The sequence below is a fragment of the Tachysurus vachellii genome, chromosome 9, assembly GCF_030014155.1.
Source record: "Tachysurus vachellii isolate PV-2020 chromosome 9, HZAU_Pvac_v1, whole genome shotgun sequence".
Classification (NCBI taxonomy): domain Eukaryota; kingdom Metazoa; phylum Chordata; class Actinopteri; order Siluriformes; family Bagridae; genus Tachysurus; species Tachysurus vachellii.
In genome coordinates this window covers 16,406,231-16,425,205 of record NC_083468.1, presented here as the reverse complement: position 1 = coordinate 16,425,205, position 18,975 = coordinate 16,406,231, and the positions used below count along the sequence as shown (strand labels likewise).

Below are 18,975 nucleotides of genomic sequence, written 5' to 3'. Positions count from 1 at the left end.
TCTTGACTCGGATGCCAATTTAATGAGAGGAAAATCAAGTACACTTAAAACAACTCTATTTGCAAGCATACATATTTGCATCAGTAGCTATCATAAATTAAAGCAATTGGGCTAACACTGCAATATTGCATCATTTGATTTATTCTCTACTGAAGTAAACAATTACTGTTCTGTATGCAGTGGCGGAAACCCAGACAGCATTTATTTTCTTATCTAAACTGCATGGATTTATTACAGCTAAGGCACCCTTTCCCAAGTGTGTACAGCTCCATCATTATGAATACCATGTTGGAAAACAATTAGTACAGTGGCGTAATCTGAAAGGTGAAAAGGTCCTAGAATGACATTTTTGTAGTTTTTGAATAGACAAGTAATGGATTACGCAAAAATAGTAGTTCATATAGGAGAACATGGTCCTGCTTCACAGCTCCACTCACAAATGATTCAAATGGTGTAATGATCTCAAAATGGATAGTAAAATGCTGTAAATATGATGTTCATCAAAAATCCACCCTCAGTAAACAATGAACAAATAGGTATGGTTTCAAAGCTTCAGTTTTTATGCTAACTCCACCATCAACACCAACAACCTTCTAGATTGCTAACTTGCTGAACCAAGTCTCTTCCATAATTCGGTAGAGACTTTGTCATATCGCTGCAATCCAACATGTGCTGTCTCCACTTCTTCTATGTTGGATTTCTCCTTAATATAACTTTTCAACATTGCTGGCAAAAATAAAAAAAGAAGCTCTTTCTCTTTTGTTTTTAGGAGCTAATAGACTGATAAAGTCTTACTGGAACATTTCATTGGAATACCAAAATGTAGCACCAACCAAAAATGATCACCATAAATAATAAACACAGCAAATATTTCAGTATAAACATACACTATATGGCCGAAAGCATTACAATCGAATGATGAAATTTCCTTTTCAAAGCCATGGGCATTATATAGAGATGGTTCCCATTTTGCTGTCATAATAACCTCCATTCTTCTGGGAAGGCTTTTCACTAGATTTTGGAACATGGCTATGGGGATTTGGCCATTCAGCCATGAAAGCATTAGTGAGGCCGGGCACTGATGTTGGACAAGAAGGACTGTCATTTAGTCAATATTCCAATTTATCCCAGAGGTGATAAAAGTGAGGGTCCTGTGCGGTCACTTATGTTTTTGTACACCAACATTAGAAAAAAAAGTATTTATTATCCTTGCTATTTGCAAACTGGCACTGTCATGTAAATGCAGGCAAGAGGCCTGAGGTTAGAATGAATGCATCATTCTCAACAGTTGTGGACTTCCAGCATTGTTGCCACAGTTGGGGATGCTCCACATGGTGTGGTCAGGTGTCCGCATACTTTATGGCCATAAAGTGTATTTAATGTGTTTCTGGTTTCAGTTTGAGGTTTCTTTTGAGGACCATAGAGAATAGTCCCAAGTCTCTTTTTTATCAACTAAGGCAGAACACCACTACAGTAATTTACTCAACCAATAAATGTTGGTTCTCTCAAGTGCCTATATCTGACTAATCGCAGATGGACACAAACAAACTTGGTCCATGGAACCTAGACAGTTTCAGCCAATTCTCAGCTGACTTTCTATGCCCTGATACATTTATCATTCCTTCCTCACCCTCCTGTATAGAAATACTGAGTTTAGCTGTGGATGCCAACAAACAACAGCCCTCAAGAGCTATACACTTTTAACAGTGGAGATATGGTCCAAGTAGTAAATGTAGAATGCTGCCGGGACTAAGGGGCTCAGCTTAGTGCATATGAATGTTTTGGGACTGCTAAATCATTGGGTCAGTGACACACCCAGCATTTGACTCAAGCCCTCTCATGGGAATGGAATATAAGATTCCACAGGAGGGCTTGAGTCAATTAAATTTGAGTGAAGAAAAAAATCTTATATTCCATAAGAGCATTATTCATAAACTGGAATCTCATACTGTTGGGCATTAAAGTAAAATCTCTGCATGTACAAAACTATCAAGTTCACATTATGCTATAATGAGGCATCCCATTGATTAAGGTATGTTTTTTCATGTACACATGCAGGTTAAATGAATGCTACTAGCTGTGGTGTTGCTGTGTATTGAAATGCACATTTACAATAAGCAATCAGGTGCTGGCCCTTCTTCTTTTGTCACCTTCTCTGCATGAGAGTAGCTAAGTGATGAAAGAGAAGGACTCACAGCGATAAACTCACACAAGCATGCATGCACATGAAAGGAAGTTGGGGGTGAAGCCTGCTGTGTGTTGCCTGTGCTATGCATGTGAGAGAGAGCAGTAGTGATGGTGCTACCTAACTGGTAAGGACCAGAGAGTGGGGGTAGGGAGGAGAAAAAGAGGAAAGATTAAGGAGAGAAAGATTTATTTAACGGTTTTATTGATGGCTGCAGAGATAAGAGTCATTTTTATGTCTTATGTCTTCGAGTCTTATCCTCGATATCTGTCCTCTATCTCTACTGAGCGATTCTTCCTATACTTTTTCCCCTCTTAATGCATTTAATTCAAAATTAATTTAGGTCAATGCTGAGCCTTTTTAACTAAAGGTTAAAAAGTCATATCTATTTACAAGTATTTTCGAATGTCCTTTCAGAATTAGCCTTTTTTAATGGCTCTCAAATTATTTTACACCAAACCAAATATTTGTCTCTTTCTTTATTCCCCTCACTCTAACACACTAGCATGTAAGTGTACTGCTGAGTATCTGGATTGACAGCATCTGTGTGAGAGTCTTTCCTGATGAATGAGTCGTCTAAGAGCAAGTCAAATTCCCCCTACTCATTCCCCATTCTCCCCTCCATCTAAACCCCTGCTTCAGCACTACTTGCTCTCGTCCACTCTCATAGAGAGTATGATCATTGAAACCGTCCCCTTGGACCTCTTCTATTAGCACTTATCAGTGCAGTGTACATGTGTGCTTAGTGGCTTGACAAGAAGATCCACACGATCACTTCAAAAGCACATCTTGCTGGTTCTGGCACATGTTCAATAGTCCAATGCACCTTTGCTGGCCATTTGGTAAACAGGAAACCTGTTAACAGGAAATCTTACATGACATCTGAACTAATACAGAGGTGAGAAAATGTAATGGTACTAATGGTGCAAGAATGGTAAAACCTAGCAAAATTAATGTTTCAAAAATCATACTATGTTGTGTAATTACATATTCAATTGAAATATTTTCACCAGACAAACTTTCTTTTAAGAAGTCCCAGAACTCAGAATTCCCTTTACACATCCAGTCAACTATTAATTCTCAAGGCTTTGAACAAATTTTCAAATGGAATCTAATTCTGTTGGCAAAAGAGTGGAGAAACTCTGAGGCAAATATGAAAGTAGAGCATGTGAGTGAGAGGGAGTCAATTAACTTCAGCTTCAAATAAGTCTTCTAGTTACATTGACAATTATATTTTTGCACATTTTAGCACTTGTGGCATTCCTGGTGTCCATCTGCATTCTCAGTTGTTTGATATTGGGCAGAAGTGACATGCACCAGTGAACACTATCTCCCTTCACTGTCTCTCCTTCCTTGGTTTCTTCCATGTCTTTCCCCTCGTCTTGGTGCTGACCTATATTGCAAGCTCCTGGTGAGTGTTGCTCTATTAACAAATGTTGGTTGGCCCATTTGATGCAAATCCAAAAAACCAAAACACAGTGTTCACACTTCAACCCTGCGGCATAGAGCTACATGTAATAGCACATTTTACCCAAAACACACATCATCATCAGACTTGCCAACACACCCTCCCTCCATCCAACACTGCACATAATACACTAAAGTAGCACCAAGGACACACAGGCTTATTTCAACAACACCTTACATCCACAATGGTTATGAAGCTTTATGCTGGCACCGCTATTAGTCTCTGTTAGGCTGTTTCTAAAGTGATGACAGAACCTGCATAACCTCTTATCAAGAAAGCTCACCAACACTCCAACATGAATGAGCAAAAGTGAGAAAGAAGGAGAAAAATAAGGGTGAATAAAATTTATACGGAATGGCAAAAAACATGATGTACCATTTATGTGCAAGGAAAAAGGGCAGATTTAATTTAAAAATTGGCACTCATTCCTGATTTCTGCAGATGAAAGCTCATAAATGAAAAGGACTGGCCCCATGCCTGGCATGGAAATAGGAAAGTTATGAATAATGCTTAGGTTTCAATCACCAGGTCTGTTTATATTAAGGTGGATAAATATAGCACCTTCATGGAGAAAAACATGGCCACACACCAAGACAGACACACCCTGAGAGAGCTGGTGTTATTCTTCTGTTCCCTTTCAGCATATATCTTCCCAAAATGCTGCATGGCAAGTCTCCACAGGAAGTCAGTATAGGTCATTAGTAGCATCCATGTTTCCATTTGAGTACTGTGGCTATTGCTACTGGGTTGGCTTCTGATTTACAGGCTGCTGGTAATCATGAAATGGCTCTTTTGTTAATGAAAATGGCCAATAGATCCTTCCACCACTTAGGAACCAGTGCTTCCAGCACCCATCATTCATTGGTAAATATGTGCACTGAATGATGCAAATGAACCACAACAATACCAAACAGGTCAGCAATAAGAATGAGGAAACTGGGTCAAAACAAAGGGCAGGAAATCAATATCACTGATGTCATGCACAGTAAGTAGCCTTGCATCAAAAGGGATTTACAGTTTATTGAAAGGGATACACTTGGTAGATGTGTTGGCTAAATAAATGTTACATTTATTCTACCTTCACACACTAGATAGGCCAGCTGAGTTCAGCAAGTTTGGCAATTCTGTCCTGGCCCTTGGGAGGTATTGTTTGTTTCCCCTTCCCACCCATGTTTCTATCTAGACATAAATATTGAAACACTCAATACTCTCAACTATCTTCTACTTTCTCTAGACTTCTTTTTATCTCTCTTTCTTTCCTGAAATCTCTTCAGGCTTCAGCAGGTAGTTGATTGAGTACAGAATAATCTGGTTCTCTCCAAGAGTCCGAGTAATGGAGGTAAATTCTGGTTACAATAAAAAGTTTTTATTTGATGTTGGATCCATGTTTTACATTATAAATGACTAAAAATTAAAATTTCCAAATGTTGTTGAATTTGCAAGAAACTTAATTTTAACGTAATATGGTTTATGACTGTTTAAAACGGATTCAGTATATAAAATACGATTGGCAGACCTCTTGGTTAGGTTTTATTTCTGATTACAGGTGTCATCTTCATTCTCTCAGTTCTAAGCTCACTGAGGAGTTTTACATGTTCTCCGTTTGGCTTTCCTTCATGTCCCACCTCCCAAAACATGCACTTCCCATAACAATTAACAATACAAAATTGCCTCTAGGGGTGAATAATTGTGTGTGTGCTTGGAACCCTGAGAAGCACTGTTAGCCCATGGAGTATTCCTGCCCTGTGCCCAGCATTTCTGAGATACACACCTGAAGGTCCGTAAAGGATAATGCAGGATAAAACAGGATAAAGAGATAAATGAATCTTCATTCTCAGGGAGATTAAGACTCAAAAGCTGTAACATGCTTTAACACATGTCATGCTATATGCTCTGATACCCAAAATAAACATTAAATAAAATGCAACCTGGTCACTGTTGGGTCTGTGTGAAATATATATGCTGCCTTCCCAGAGCTTTATAATAATCACTTGTTGACCTTTAAGTGTTCAACCCAAAGATCATTCTTCATTTCTTGGTTTTTAAGCACTGCTCTCATTTCAGAGAGATCCCTGCTGTTTTGGTCTCTAGGCTTTTGAGACTTGAGATTACAGCGTGAGAGTTGAATACCATTGTAGCGTAAATGTGATTGTGGAGAGCTTTCCTTCTGTGCTGTTTTCTCTGTAATAGATTGAGAGCTCCAGCAGGCAGACTGTGGTCTCTGGAGAAGGGAACAGACATTACACTGCGAGCCAGAGGGCCTTAATGAAGTGAACTGTGCTCTCAGAGTTAATGAGAGAGTGAACTCACCACTGGAGCAGTCTAGTCCTCCCCATCCTGGCTCACACTGACACGTATCAGGGGAAACACAGCGGCCATGAGCGCACTCTTCAGTACACAGAGCTATCAGAGAGAGAGAAAAAAAGAAGTGCTTAATGGTCAGACATACAATATTCACAAGTAGTGTGCCAGAGACACTGGAATCTGCCCAAACAGTTTGCATAGAGATACCCAGATGCAAGAGATATGGTGATACTGCATTAATGAGCTAAGTTGGACTGAAGAATGTACTGACTATGTCTTAAAACTCTCAACAGTATCAATTTTAAAAACTAAATGTCTTTGAACCCATGTGGTGGATAAATGTCCAAGCTGGCCACTGGCCAAAGTTGACAGTCATCTTGTTGTGACCCTTGTGAACATGACCACTCTCATTGGCACTTTCATTCAAAACCATATTAAATCCTGAACGACTCTCTAAGAGCTTATGTCCTTGGTCAGGTTAATACAATGTGTCTCTCTATCTCCGTCTGAAAAGAGCTAAAGTAAGCTACAGCAGGCACGGATAAACGAGCTGTAAATCTCTTCAAATTTGATCAGGCTGCATTCTGTCCAATCTCTAATGCGTCTCCTGCCTAGGCTCCAGCACCATTTACCTAGCATGGAGCTTTCTTGATCACTCCTATTGAGAAACATGGCTGCCAATTGATTGGCCAAACGCATTAGTATTCTTGGCCCCCGCTTTTAGTCATAGGTTCAGATTCAAGCTGGTAATAAAATGACCTACATGCAGGCTTTGCCATGGTGACAGCGTTTCCGCTGTATTGTTATTTTTTCTGAGGCTCATAGGACTTGCCTTATTTTAAAAGATGGGAGCATGGGGATGTGCATTTAGCATGTATAATGTTAAGATAATGAAGGTCACCTGGCCAGCAGGAATCAAACAGATATGCTCTTATTTAAGGTAGGCAACACTCAAGCCCTAATGCTTACAGAACAATTCACTTTGATTGGAATCAGCATTGAGTCTCTCTCAAATTATGGAGGGAGTGAGACTCTACAGAAAAAAGTAACATGTGCTGTTTAACTTTTGACTTTGCAAGTGTTCTAGCAACAGAAGAAATAAATATATACATTTTCCAACATTAAACTATATGTCTTCCTGAAACTAAACATTTTAAGACTGATTTATTTATTTTAAAACTTCTAACTGTCCAGTTATTTTGTTAGTCTTTGCCCATGATTGCCTCAGATTACTGATCTTGGCTGACTGATGTGAAATCCCGTGTGGTCTTCTACTCCTGTAGTCCATCCACCTTAAAGTTTGGTGTTTTCTGCAAGTTGAGATTCTTTTCTGCTCACCACTCTTATAAAGAGTAGTTATTTGAGTGACTATCTTTCCTGACAGCTCAAAAATATCCATTTTCCTCTGACCTATTTTCTCAACAAGGTGTTTCCATCTACATGCTCAGTCAGTATATGGCAACAACCATATCAAGTTCAAGAGATCATACTGTTTCTTCAGTCCGGTGTTCGGTGTGAATGTTAACGGAAACTCTTGAACTGTATCTGCACGATTTTTTGCATTATTGTGCCACACGATTGCCTGATTAGAAGGTACGATGCTCAGCAAGGGCAAGGGTTCTTTTTTGCTTTCATATGTTAAACAAAGGAACCTCAGTTCAGTATATTGCCTAATCAGCCTCATTTGGCAGTGACCCTTGGTGAAGGCAGCATTGTTCGCTCTTAACATTAACATTACAAATGTGTTCACGTGTGTTTGCGTACATATGTTAGTACTTTGCGTAAAAGTGTACGGTAGTGACTGTGATCTACAACAATATTTGTAACAATGGCCCCAATAAAGAAGAAGATTGAAAATGAAGGTGCAAAGAAGAAGGAGACCATTACGTTGGAAATGAAAAAAGAAATCATTTACAATCTGCACCATTTTTCATATTTTTATATGAATATTTTTGTGGGTGTGGTACCGATCATCTGACTTTACATTATTTCCTATGGGAAAATTTGTTTTGCAATAGGAACAAATCGCAAGACTCTTGAAACAAATGAAATTTATAAACCCAGGTTCAGGTTCTACTGTTCTATATAACAGCTTTTCTTTTACATGCCTGCATACTGCATACTAGCTTTAGAGACTACAATTAAAAAGTCTCTCTGTAAATCTCTATATTTCAAGTTCCGTCACATACACAAGAGCCTGAAGTATGGCACAAATCTTAAATGTCAACGCCTCAGGAACAGGAGCAAACACTGCCAAATGGAGCACACATGCTATGTGCAGTGCATATTTATGAAAAACTTTACATCAATTTTTTTATATATTTTTGCAGGCATGTAGAGCTCTAAGATTATAGCACATCAAGAAATCAAGATACCCCAAACTGAAAATATCATGTAGGAGGTTGATGACAGAATTGCTGAATTTATTTGTAAAATAATTTATTGTAAATTGTAAATTTTAGCGTAAATTTTTGTAATAAAGCGCTAAAATATACACATAGAATTAAATAGGCTTAATAAATCAAAAGGCTTAAATAAATGTTTTTTCCATAAAAATACACATCTCTTTGTTTACGTGTATGTGTATAAGAGTCTAAATGGAAATATGAGTGTGCTTTAAGCAGCTGGCACTCCCTTCGGCTGGCTGCAGTAGACAGAACAGGCAGCAGAGCTTGGGCTTGGACAGCATGACTATGGATTATCACTCAATCAGGCTCAACTGGGCCTTCAGCACTGAACACAGACAGCGGATAGGAGGGAGAGAGAGAGAGAGAGAGAGAGAGAGAGAGAGAGAGAGAGAGAGAGAGAGAGAGAGACAGACAGACAGACATAGAGAGAGACAGAGGACAGAACAGAACACCCAGAAGACTGACGCACAAATTGCAGAAATGCTAAAACATGACACTGCCAAATAATGCAGCATGGATTTATCCTAGTGTATAGCAAGCATGCATAAAAGACATCCCTTGACATTTTTTGCAGACAGAAATGACAAATATTGTTTTAATGGAATCACTAAGACAGGCATAAGAAATGACTACATGGCCACACCTAATCCAACAGTGATGATGTATTATTGCTAGTCATCATTTTCTGATTAGCTGGAAAGTGGGGCATACTGTATACTTAAGTCTTTTCAGTGGTTGGAAGTTGATATGTGGGTCTAAAATATCTTTCTCTATGAGATCTAAATGGAAGTACATTTCTATAATCTTACATTTTAATTAAAATTCAATGCATCATACTTGCTTATGAGAGCGATTCTATGGACGCTGGGAGAAAATTGAGTCTTTCATTTAGATAAAAAGCTAATCACACTCATTACACTGAAGTGTTATCAGACCATGTAATAATAGGGCTAATTGGTGATTGCCATGTAGCATTAATAGACTGAATATTCGTCATTGAATTCAGCAAAAAAAAATATATAGGAAAAAAACACTGGGCTTGTAACTATTTAACTCTAATCAGCTTCTTACTGGCACTCTCAAAGTAAATAAGGACAACTCAAGAGAGGAAATGATTGAGGTCCCTTACTTCACATAAGCACACTGTAGATGATATGGAAAAAGAAGAAAAAAAAAAAACAAGAAAGAATACCATTTCTGATGTCATTGTCCACAGAGTACCCTAAAGGCAATCTCACTTAATTCATAATTCAACCCATCTGATAATAAACATCTTATTTATAATCCAAGGATTTAAATCAGCAAATAGATGTGAAAACAAAAAAAAGCAGAAAAACAAAGGCAGCCAAATCCTTATAATATGGTGTTCTTCTAATCTCAGCCATCATTAAGATGTGAAATCTACTTCAGTCTGGTGCATGAGGCTTTATTAAACCTTCTTAGTCTAATTCCCCTGCAAATAGCAGCAGAATGTCCATCATTTCATTAATGCTATATTGCTAAGCAGTCAACACTCTCCCACTCTCCCATCCAGATGGTACTAGGTAAAACTGGAGGGGCTTCATGTAAAATCTCCAACAGAGCATGAAAATCTCAATCTGGATTAATTTCCCACATTTTATCGTTTAAACACATGGTCTAAAGACCAAAGCTATTGTACTATACTTTTTAAATAAAAAAAGATACATAAGTACATAGAATATTCATTTTATAGTGTATACTATATAAATGAAAAAAAAATGTTCATACATAGGACCTAAAAAAGATTTGTGACTAATGTGAAAATGTTCATTTAGAGATAAATATGTTGGTAATGAAGACTCTTGTGTCAGAACAGGTAAACAGTGTGACAGATATTAACACTGCTGCTAAAGGATTGTCCAGATGTATGATGGCCCTTGTTAAAGATTGTCAAGAATGTAACCAAGAATGCAAAGTGATAATGACACGTCACATGTTTTGTTTTAAAAACACAAACTAGTTGGCATCCTACACTTTAGATACAAAAACAGTTATTTAAGATACAGCAGGTACATTTACCACAATCACTCTCTGTAACCCCGACATTAGTTCAGGGCAAAGCATGACAGTGTTTCAGTAGTTCCTGATTAAGGCTTTAAAGCAGTCTGAAAAAAAGTGCATTGGTCTTGACCGTCTCATGAGTTATAGCACAACCTTACAATTTAGTCGCCCCACATGGGACAGATTCTCTGCTACTAGAGAAAAAAACTGCTCAACAATGGCACTTATGAGAAGATAAAACCTAACTTTTAATTTGAGCAGAAAAGCAAAGATCAACACCTACGTAATGAAAACGGTTCTAATACAGGCTTGTGTCCCTGAGCGCTACGTATCGGCACTGCTACAAAGCTCTTAATCCTGCCAGTGAGAACAGCAGGATTAACCACAGAGCAGAACCAGCAGAAACCTGGTGACTGCACACCTGCCCTGAGCCCCCCACTGTTACACACAAACACACACACACACACACACACACACACACACACACACACCTAAGATTTACTATAAGATCCAGAGACTAATCATGTATCAAAACATGTTTGTATAATGATGACTGATGATGCATGGACTAATGCATAGCACATGGGGAAATAATGAAGCACATGCATATACAGAATCATATACTGTAAGAATAGCTCTTAACAAATGGTAATAGGTTTTCACTTTCTTAAAACTCATTTTGCTAATTAATCCTGACTTGCGGTATTTTGAACACAATGTAGGTTAATCATAACCTACCTACTTAATCATAACTGAGGTGATAACCATTGTCGTGATGGAGCAAGTGACATCATTAGTCTTGTTCTCTTTCATAAAAAATATGTATTACATACTGGAAGTGTTACAAATAGCGTTTCATGGTTTCATGGTTAGTTAAAGTGTATGATCAGACAAGTGATCATCTCCTCTCCAGTGAGTACCTCTCCAGTGACTTTGTCAAAATACAGATTTAAACCATAGGAGATTATTACAGTCTACCCCTTAATTTTTTTTACCTGAAAAAGTTCCTTACTTGAGTTCTCCTCGCCCCTTTTGTGTCCTTCTCTGTCTTCTCAAAAACCTCACACACCCCTTCATCTGGACTCCCACTAAATCATACTACTGTACATTCAACAGCAACCTCACGTTCTTCCCACAGGGGATGCAACTACACTGTTTGCCCTTTGGCTGTGTACGTAATCTACTGTTGTACACAATTTTCTATCTTTGCTACCACTTGTACAATGTTCATAACTTTATCATACACAGTAGTCATCACAGAAGAACACATAATTGCTGAGAATAGCTAAATTAAACATCCATCTATTTATGGCTAAAGGGTGTTACACTCTGCCACACTAGTTAGATTTTTTCTTTTTTTTTTGGATCAAAATGTTATACCCCCAGTAAGAAATCACATTTCTTCATTTCTTCACACTTCTAACTTGCTCATTTTTGATTCCAGTTATAACAAGATCTTGATATGTGTTCAGCCATACATTTTAAGTAACAGCTTTATTTTGGTCTATCTTGGGGGATATGAAGTCTGTCCCAGGAACACTGAAAAGGAGGATGATATACACTCTGAACTGGAGCCAGTCCATCACAGGGCACCATGCACACTCACATTCACACACACTTTCACACCTCAGGGCAATTTACTATAACCAGTCCACCTACCTTTTGGGAGGTGGGAGGACACAGCAGAACCTAGAAGAAGCTCATAAAAACATGACAAACTCTGTATAGACAGTAACACGGGCTCAAGCGAAAACTATGAAGCCATGAGGCAGCAATGCTACCTGCTGTGTCACAGTGCTTTAACATCTTGGTGTTATTATCACTAAAACCTTATAATTTGCTAATCATGTAGATCAATTATTTAAGCTGAAGAAAAGTTTTCAAACTCTGCCTGTTGTTGGGATGTCAAAACCCAAATATTTGAGTCCAACTGTCAAATGTAAGATTACTGGATATAAAAAATCACAAAAGCTAATGATTCCCAGTCTCAGCTCCATTTCTTTAGCCTTGAATTTCCAAAGCTTTTTTTACATTTGACCTCCATCCTGAGGAGGTTTTTTTTTACTGTCACCATTGACTTTCTCACTGGGGATAAACGCACCTCTAAAGCTGCCTTTATTATTCTGATTATATTCTATTATTCTATAGTATTCTGAATGTCTTAAATTCTATACTATACTATTCCAATGTTAATGAAAAGACAATATTTCTGTTTGCCATATTTCTTTGCAGATGATAGTACACAATGTAGCGACTGCTAGGATGTTGTTTTTGGGAACTATTGTAAGCTAAAGAAAACATTATTGATTACTATCACTCCATTTCCCACAAAGATGTTAAAGTCGTTTCCTTGCTTAGCTGCAGCTAATCCCAGGGCTGATACAGGGGTTGAGCCTTTAGGCTAAAGAAAGAACAGAGTCCTGTTCTCATCAATAAGTACAAAAAATATATTTTTTTCACTTTCTCAGTCAAAGAGCTACAGTATGGTTAAGACCTGGGTTGGAGTATAGTATAGAGAATACATTTGGTACACATGCTGTTGTCTCTATACTCTACATACATAATTGAGGGCTTCCAAATCAAACAACAAAGGGTGACATGTCATCTGCTCTCAGAATAATGACAGTGGCATAACAACTTTTGGGTTTCTATATCTATTTCATCAAAATGAATAAAATTCTCTTTGATAGAACACAAAGGAAATAAAAATCAATTGAAGAATTAATGCAACCGTAGAAAACTGCATTGTAACTTTGTTTGTAATCAGCATACAGGCGGTCAATGACTTATTGCTCTTTCTGGATGTTATTGGGCTGAAGCTTGGTTTAATGGCTGCTGCAGCTTCCACAGGGCTGGTAAAAGCAGTTAAGCAAGCCTCCTTGAATTTTTTTCATTGTTCTAGATATTCGCTTGGAAAAAATAGGCAATAATTAACATGGGATGATTCAAATGAGCTCAAAAAGAGAGTACAGAATGCATTCCCTTTGTGCACTGATAATAATCCAGATGCAGTTTGAAGGTGGAGAAATTCTAAATTGATATCAGACAGTGTTTGCAGTAAGAGACAGAATATCAGATCTTTACTGAATTAGATCACATTGATCCTTGCTAATTATCACCCAAAGCTGATCCTCATTCAATGATTCATTTGGTCAGATGTACATATGTGATGAATAAGAATAACACAAAACAGGACTTGATGGAGCCATGAAATGTCACAACGCATTTGACATTAATATTCAATTTATGCTTAGAAATGGAGTGGTCAATATGCTCAGGACTAAAGCGAAAAAGAGCAAATGCATTAATAAAGAGATTAAAAAGAATCTTACAAATAAGAAATAATACAGACATTCATGTCAGAACAATTTCATGCTGTGGTAAAGCATTAAGCTCATAAGCATTAGTGGTTTGCATCTTGTGATATGACCTTTATATTTCTTCTTTTAAAGTCTTATTCAAACAATGGATTGTGGTACCTTACCCTTGCCCTATGGAGTTTGTTGGTAATGTCACTGACTGTTGTTTTTCTGTTTCTCTTCAAAGCTCTCACAATGTTCCTGTCATAAACAACTGCAGAGTTTCCTCAGGGTTCTCTGTTTTATTAAACCATATTTGCAGTGAATTCTGTGATAATTACTATTATCACAGAATATCATATAACAATTATCACAGTATATCAAATAACATCTGACAGTAAAACTTATAAAAAAAATAAATTCAATTTCCTTCTTCGGCCCATAGTTTTGGGTGGTTTAAAGGCAAGTTTATATGTTTAAGATTGTGGACTAGATGCTGTTGAAAAACCCCACCTTGGATGTTTCTACTTCCGCCAACTTATGAGGCATTTCCTCCCTCTGTTCAAAAAACATGCAGATATGTAGAGTTCTTATACTAAATTACCCATTCCTGTCAGTGTATGGATGGTGCCCTTAATGGACTGGCATTCCATCCATGGTGAATTTTCCCACCCTGCCCCTAAAGTTAGAGGGATTGGCTCCAGATCCTCAACGACCCTGACTAGTATAAAGAGGCTAAACCAACAGCTTAGTACATCAGGCTGCCCTCTTTGCCACTGGTATTTGCTTTCATGCTTTCCTTAGTCTTCATGTATATCCTACACTTTACAGGGTTTATTCTGAGCTAGGTGCTTAAGAACAAGGTTGTGTGAGTTTTTATGCGGTGAAAGCTTCATGTCTTCAGAGATGGGTTATACATGTCAATTTTCTTGTGTGCCACTCAGATTATGCATAAAATACTATTGTTCATGCCTCAAAAGTTGGTTTGACCTTTTATGTCTGTATTGAAGATAATCCCTGGAAAAGTCCCCAATAAACACACTCAGCACTTTTGTCCTTTCACTTGAGAATTCAGATTCACTTGAGTGACAGACTATGTCAATAAATTTAGTTCACAAAGTTCCCAAACCCACAGAAATCTTCAGTAATTTTGAGGGTTGGGCTCTGTGTTACTTTTAATGTTGTAATGAAAGTGTAGAATTATACTCACTATAACATTGATCTTGGTTGCTACATTCAGCCTAGATCCAAGAATTCTATTTATAGTTATTGCAATGCACATAATTCCACAAAAATCCATGTTAATTCACACACCAGAAAGCAGACAGAGCATTACACCACAGCAGACAATAGGCATTCACAGTGCCTGTGTGTTTTTCATCAAGACCTACAATATGCAGAGGATGTATGACACTGCAATCATCACAGGTTAGTCCAACAAGGGAGGGAAACGAACAGCAATCCTGAGTGCATACTAAACAGATATCCATCATGGTTAATAATGTTGAGTAGCTGTGGATGGATCAAATCCTATTATTTGTTATGCTACGTGTGTTGATTCTTATCCCCTCCCTGGAGCTCAGTGAGATTGTCATTTACTCCATCACCTTGACACAGTGCTAGGTGAGGTCCTTTCACTAGGAGAATTGTCAAACAACTGCTGAACCATGTCTTCTGAGGTCCTGGCTGACTGATAGGATCCACTCACTCATGATTAAAGTGAATTAGGTGAAAAACAACTCTGGCCTGTATGCAAAAGGAGCACCAAGAGCCGACCAAAAACATTCACAAATGCAAATGTGTGCATGAAAATCTCAATAAAATTTAATTTTAAATATAACCCTTTTAAGAAATATGTCTGATAAATACACAGAATGTTTAAATAGTGGAAAGGAACAAAACTTGAGAATACAATTTTAAACAGAGTATTAGTTTCTTACAGTGGGAATTTGAGCAATGTATTCTTACAGAAATCACAAATAGCTCATCTTACTTTCAAAATGTAGTCAGTACTAGTGTAATGCTGATGCTCTGAAAACTAGCATATGAGCAGGGACAATAACGCAAGGAACAAATTATGGTTGGAAGAGCAGAGTTGGACAAATGCATCTGAGTAATGGCTAAGAGCCTGATGCATGCCTCCAGAGGGACAAAATGGGAAAGTTAAAGGCTTTAGAGGGCATCGCTCAAGAAGGCAGAAGAGATGAATACTTTTATCGTTGCCATAACTGTGCGCGAGAATGGAGAAAGTGGGTGGTGTTGATTTAATGGGAAATTAGTGTGTAAAAATGGAAAGAGACACTTACGGACACACAAGTCTCCACTCTCAAAGTAGCCTGGGCAGCACTGGGAGCGGCGACGGTACATAGTCCGCACCCCTCTCCGGTATGCCGTTTTGTAGCTGATCCTGAAGTGGTTATACATACACACGATTCAAAAAAGAAGTGTTTAGAAACAGGCAAGTGAATACCTGTGAAGTACATCTTCTTTAAATCAAGAGATAAAGCTAATCAGCAGCTAGTTACCTTTCTATTCCCTCTCTTTGTTTGGTCAAAGCTCATATTTTACAAGTAGACATATGAATTAAATATAATGCATTTTAAAAAGTAATTAAAATGCTGCAGGTGAAGGACACATCCCTTTCAGAATGAATATTGCAGGGTTGTGACTCACTGACTTCAACGTTTTTATCAGGGAACGTCAACGATAAAGTCTTTAATGTGGCTATTAAACCCGAGGCAGCATCTGAGGACAGTCAAAAGGCTATTTCCATCTCGGCTTTGACCGCTGCAATCACTGTCAGTTACATTAGAGCGGTGCTATTATACAGAGGTACACTTAGCAACCCTTGTTGGGGAGCTTGTCAAGACTGATAGTGGGGTCAGAGGGACAGTATCAGGGTCAGACTGAGAGCTTACCTGTGTCTGGTGCACTTGAACCAGTTGAGGATGTCTGTGCATCTGGTGTAGTAGATCTGGTCGAAAGGATGTGCGTAAGACTCCTGCACAGTCACTGCATAGCTGATGGAAGAGGATGGCAGAAAAAGTAGAGTCAAATACCTATTGATTCATTTCACTAATTTGGCCTTCACCGGTTTTCTGTCAGACTACATTAAAAGAGCCCTGGTGACAAACCAACAAATGATTTGAAATGGTACAACTTGCTGAAAGAAATTTGATTAATCCATGGATCATTTGTAGAATAAACATTTATTTCTTCATGTAAACTGCACTTTGATTAGATCAATACTATACTTTCTTTTCTTATACTTTACTTTCTATTTTCCATAATTGTTTGATTTAATTGTTCTTCCCAGAAATCAAGATGAAATAAAAACTAGATTTAAATCTCTTTTCCAAGCATAACTTCAGAACTACAAAGAATGCATAATTAAATCATTCATAATCAGTAACTGCTTTATCCTAGTCAAGACTGCAGTTAAGTCAGAACACTGGATGTGAGCAGGAATCGCCATGACAAACTCCAAACTGACAGTAACGCAAGCTCATGCCTGACTAGGAACCCAAGTGATGTGAGGCAGCAACACTACTGATAGAACCACTGTGCTGTCCATGACAAATGCTTTTTAATTAAAAAAAAATGCTTTACTGTCTATTTTCTTTAAATTGCAGCCAACAATATGACACCAGAATCACCCCCAAAAAACCCTCTTCAGCAAGCCACTATGTAATCTTATTTATCTGAGCATTTTTCCCCCACCATACTTTGAAGAAAATAATTCTGGCTTATTTTTCATAACTGACATTCCCTTGCACAACTCATAATTATTCCAGGAATATGCTTGCAAAGATTGATTAGGGCAGAATACATTGATCAATTTGAAGCCTGTTACATTTTTAGAAATGTATCCTTACACACACACACACACACACACACACACACACACACACACACACACCCCTACAACTCTTTGTCTCTTTCCTCATTCCTCATTTCCTTCCCTAGGGGTAACTCAGCTTAAGATCAATACTGTCCTGAGCATTTACTGATTGTAACTGATCTCTATAGGCCAGCAGGTTTTGCCAAATCAACACTCCTCAAACACTGTCCTTCACATCCTGTCAACTGTCTCAAAATGTCAATACAATCAGGAACAGAAGGATATCTAAAACTCTAAGAAGCTGTGTGATGCTTGCCAACTTCAAATATGCAAGCAGCTTTAGGCACTCAAACACAATTCTATACTGAAAATAAATAAGAAAAATTAAGTAGCAAAACTATACAACAGGACAACCGTTTGTTAGAGTGCTTCTTCTACCTATTTTACACCGTTCAATATGTAGTTTTAGATGTCCTTCCATTTCTGAATGACAGTAGAAATAAGGTAGTTTAAAATGCACACTGCTGTAAACAAGATCACTGTTTAAACGATTGAGCGTTCAGAAAAAAGTATTTTTTTAAAAACCTCAAATAATTATTAGTTATAACCCTAAGAGACTCATGGCTCTGGTGCAGAGTTAGTGCTCTGTAGAACATAAAGGTTTATAAGAAGGTGAGCAAGTCTTCATTGGTTGTTTGCTTTGCCTGTGTGCTAAAATTTTGCATTTAGAATACACTGGAGCTACAAGTGTATATATGACATGACTGCTTGCAGAATGAAACCTCTCACTTAATTCTGAATCTTAGGTAATGCAACCAGAAACTGAATGTAGTCTCTTTTTTCTGTGACCTAAGGTTTGACTACTATTAAACTGTGCATTGCTCCAACTTGAGCTCATAAAACCCAAGCATGTTCCTGTTCATAGGACTTTAAATAGACATAATTTAGTAAAGATCCACAATCTTTACATTTATGTTTATAACATAAATTAGAGATTTTATTTTACCAAATGTTTCAGCATTTCTGAACATGTAATAAAAGTTCTAATGAGGGTATGGACTGAATAACAATTCAGTGAAAGGTGCTTTTGTAGTCCGAAGAACAATGCTAGCAGCGGAAGCAGTTTTTCTGCAGTAATTCTCATCTCAGCATGCTTGAATATGCCAGAGACCTGGAGATTCGAATATAAATGCCCTTTACCTGTACTGTGTAAATGAACACTAGAATCAATTACTAATCCCTACATTCTAGGCCAACATTTCTCATTAAAGTCCACACTTTTGGGGCAGCTTTAACCATTCCTTGATTGTTTCTGACCTAAATAAGTTTATAAAGACACAATACTACACTATAATGCTGCAGTCTAATGTTTGCAGTATTCACTGTACTGGTACTAAATAAAAAGTCACTGTATTAAATGAAACATGATGCTACAGGCTGAGGGGAGA

At 37.8% G+C, this 18,975-nt stretch overlaps 1 protein-coding gene across 1 annotated transcript in view; it reads right to left on the bottom strand.

Moving 5' to 3' along the window:
• megf11 (multiple EGF-like-domains 11) overlaps positions 1-18,975 on the bottom strand; it is a 96,126-nt gene that overhangs the window by 49,199 nt on the left and 27,952 nt on the right. The window contains exons 4-6 of the mRNA XM_060877951.1: positions 16,605-16,706; positions 15,993-16,093; positions 5,964-6,056 (exon numbers count right to left, since the gene is read on the bottom strand). Of these exons, the coding sequence (XP_060733934.1) occupies positions 5,964-6,056; positions 15,993-16,093; positions 16,605-16,706 (296 nt within the window). The remainder of the gene's footprint in view (positions 1-5,963; positions 6,057-15,992; positions 16,094-16,604; positions 16,707-18,975) is intronic.